Source organism: Ursus americanus, chromosome 32 (genome assembly GCF_024610735.1).
Source record: "Ursus americanus isolate L20-20 chromosome 32, mUrsAme1.1.p, whole genome shotgun sequence".
NCBI classification, from domain to species: domain Eukaryota; kingdom Metazoa; phylum Chordata; class Mammalia; order Carnivora; family Ursidae; genus Ursus; species Ursus americanus.
Window position 1 is genome coordinate 27,924,191 of NC_142158.1, and position 2,448 is coordinate 27,926,638.

At 36.5% G+C, this 2,448-nt stretch overlaps 1 protein-coding gene across 1 annotated transcript; it reads right to left on the reverse strand.

Annotated features, from left to right (window-relative positions):
- Positions 1–958: 958 nt before the first annotated feature.
- On the reverse strand, positions 959–1,752 carry LOC148107338 (butyrophilin subfamily 1 member A1-like). Its single transcript, XM_087858053.1, has 2 exons — positions 1,713–1,752; positions 959–1,488 (listed from the first exon to the last, which is right to left on the reverse strand). The coding sequence occupies exons 1-2, from the start codon at positions 1,750–1,752 to the stop codon at positions 959–961; spliced, it is 570 nt and encodes a 189-aa protein (XP_087714179.1).
- Positions 1,753–2,448: the final 696 nt, after the last annotated feature.

Here is a 2,448-nt window from a genome sequence, read left to right on the forward strand (position 1 = left end):
CAAAGGGAAAAAAGAGAGAGAGACAAACCAAGAAACAGATTTTTAATTGTAGAGAACAGACTGGTGGTTACCAGAAGGGAGTGGGTGGAGGGATGGGTGAAATAGATGATGAGAATTAAGGAGTGCACTTGGCATGATGTGATGGATGGAATTGTTGAATCGCTTTATTGTACAATTGAAACTAATATAATACTGTATACTAACTACCTGGAATTAAAATAAAAATTAAAAAAAAAACAGTTTTTAATGTGTTTATTGGCCATTTGTATATATATCCTTTGTATATAATGTGTTTATTGGCCATTTGTATATATGGCATCCTTTGTTACATGTATTATTTGGCAGTGTATGTTTCTTATGTCCTGTTAAATTATATTGCATTTAATTTCACTTTTAAATTACCCGTTAGTGGGATACTATATATATAAAATTTGTTTTGTATAATGATGATGCATCTCATGTTCTTTCCAAAGGTCTGTGAAGACCCTACTTTCAAATAAGGTCACATTCACAGGTACCAGGGATTGGGATTTTAACATATCTTTTTTGGGGACACAATCCAATCCATAACAGATATCCATATGCAAAAAAGTTAAACTTGACTCAAACTCTATACCTTACAAAAATCTAATTCAAAGTAGATTATAGATCTGAATATAAAATGTTAAATAGTTATAATTTTTTTAAAAACATAGCAGAAACTCTTTGATTTCTTTAAGCCAAATAGTGTTTGAAACACCGCAAAAATCATGATCCATAAAATAAAGGATAAGTTGAACTTAAAATAAAAACTTTTATCTGCAAAATATACTGTTAAGAGAATGAAAAAACAAGCTTCAGGCCAGTAAAAAATATTTGTAAATTACATATCCAACAAATTCATGTCATGTCCTCATGCTTCAGTCCACACTGAAGGTCTTGGGATGCTCCGAATACAGGGGAGGGACCACAGTAAGGGTTATGCTTTAGGTGCTGGACAGATGGTCAAATGTTTTGAATCATTGAGCCAAAGCCTGAAAAAAGGCCTTACGGACCCATTAAAGGAACCTTGAGAGAAGGTGTGCATGTGGGATTCATCTGTCATATTATAGAATGAGATACGTCCATTCTCATATTCTAAGAAAATACATACTCTGGTAGGGTGCTCTTTGAGAGTAAGTTGCATTTCTGGAGAGGTGAGTGCCCAGTACTCATCTTTATAAAACCTGATGGCCCAGAAACCATCCTCAGGTTTTACACAAATCCTTCCCTGCCTCATTACATTATGCCTGCATATTCCTAGGTCCCAAGCTCCACTGTCTCTGATGTCTACTTCCCAGTAGAACCTCCCTGAGGTGACGACAGGGTGACCCAGAACACAGGGAAGGGAATTAAATCTCTGTGGGTCCTTAGGTAGATCTTGAGACTTTTCTCCACAGGTTACACATCTGTTCTCTTCAGACAAGATGAGGGCAGGATGGGCGGTAGCTGGATCTAGAATAACATTTGCTGCAAAGACAATAATATTCTCTGAAAGACAGAATAATATTCTCTGAAAAAATTAGAGTGATCCTGGAAGCAGAGATAGCTGTGTTAGCCTGAGATATCTTGGGGCTGTGGGAGGTGTATATATTCTCACTGGAGTTTTTCATCTGCCCTCCAGCAACTTCTCCTCAGACTGAGCTGGAGCATAAAGAGTAGAGGCCCTCGTAGACCATCAGGGAATGACTCACCAGCTTGGAAAAATTCTTTCCTCCAGTCTGAAAAGAACATAAATATGCATTATCAGACCTAATAGTTGAATTTATTGGCACAAGAGGTAATTTCTTCCCTCTAATACTTATTTTGTTAATGTCCCAAATTTATTCAGTAACTTTTTCTTGACCTAAAGTTTCCACTGCTTTTCTTATTAAATATTCCCATAAGAATTAATTCTTCTAACTTGTATTTTCTTTGGTATACACTAGAGATATTCCTAAGATAGTTATCCTCTTTTTAAATAGGCAGTGAAATTACATGTCTCCATTCTCCACCCCATTGCATTTAGGTGAGTTTATGTGACTGAGTTATGGTCAATAAAATGTACACAGCAGGAACCACAAAATTTATACTTTTGACAATAAAATAGTTCATATGATTTTTTAAAAATTATTTTTAAATGATTTTTATTATATTATGTTAGTCACCATACAGTACATCCCCGGTTTCCGATATAAAGTTCGATGATTCATTAGTTGCGTATAACCCCCAGTGCACCATGCAATACGTGCCCTCCTTACTACCCATCACCAGTCTATCCCATTCCCCCACCCACCTCCCCTCTGAGGCCCTCAGTTTGTTTCTCATAGTCCATAGTCTCTCATGTTTCATTCCCCCTTCTGATTACCCCCCTCTCTTTATCCCTTTCTTCCCCTACCGATCATCCTAGTTCTTATGTTCCATAGATGAGAGAAATCATATGATAGTTGT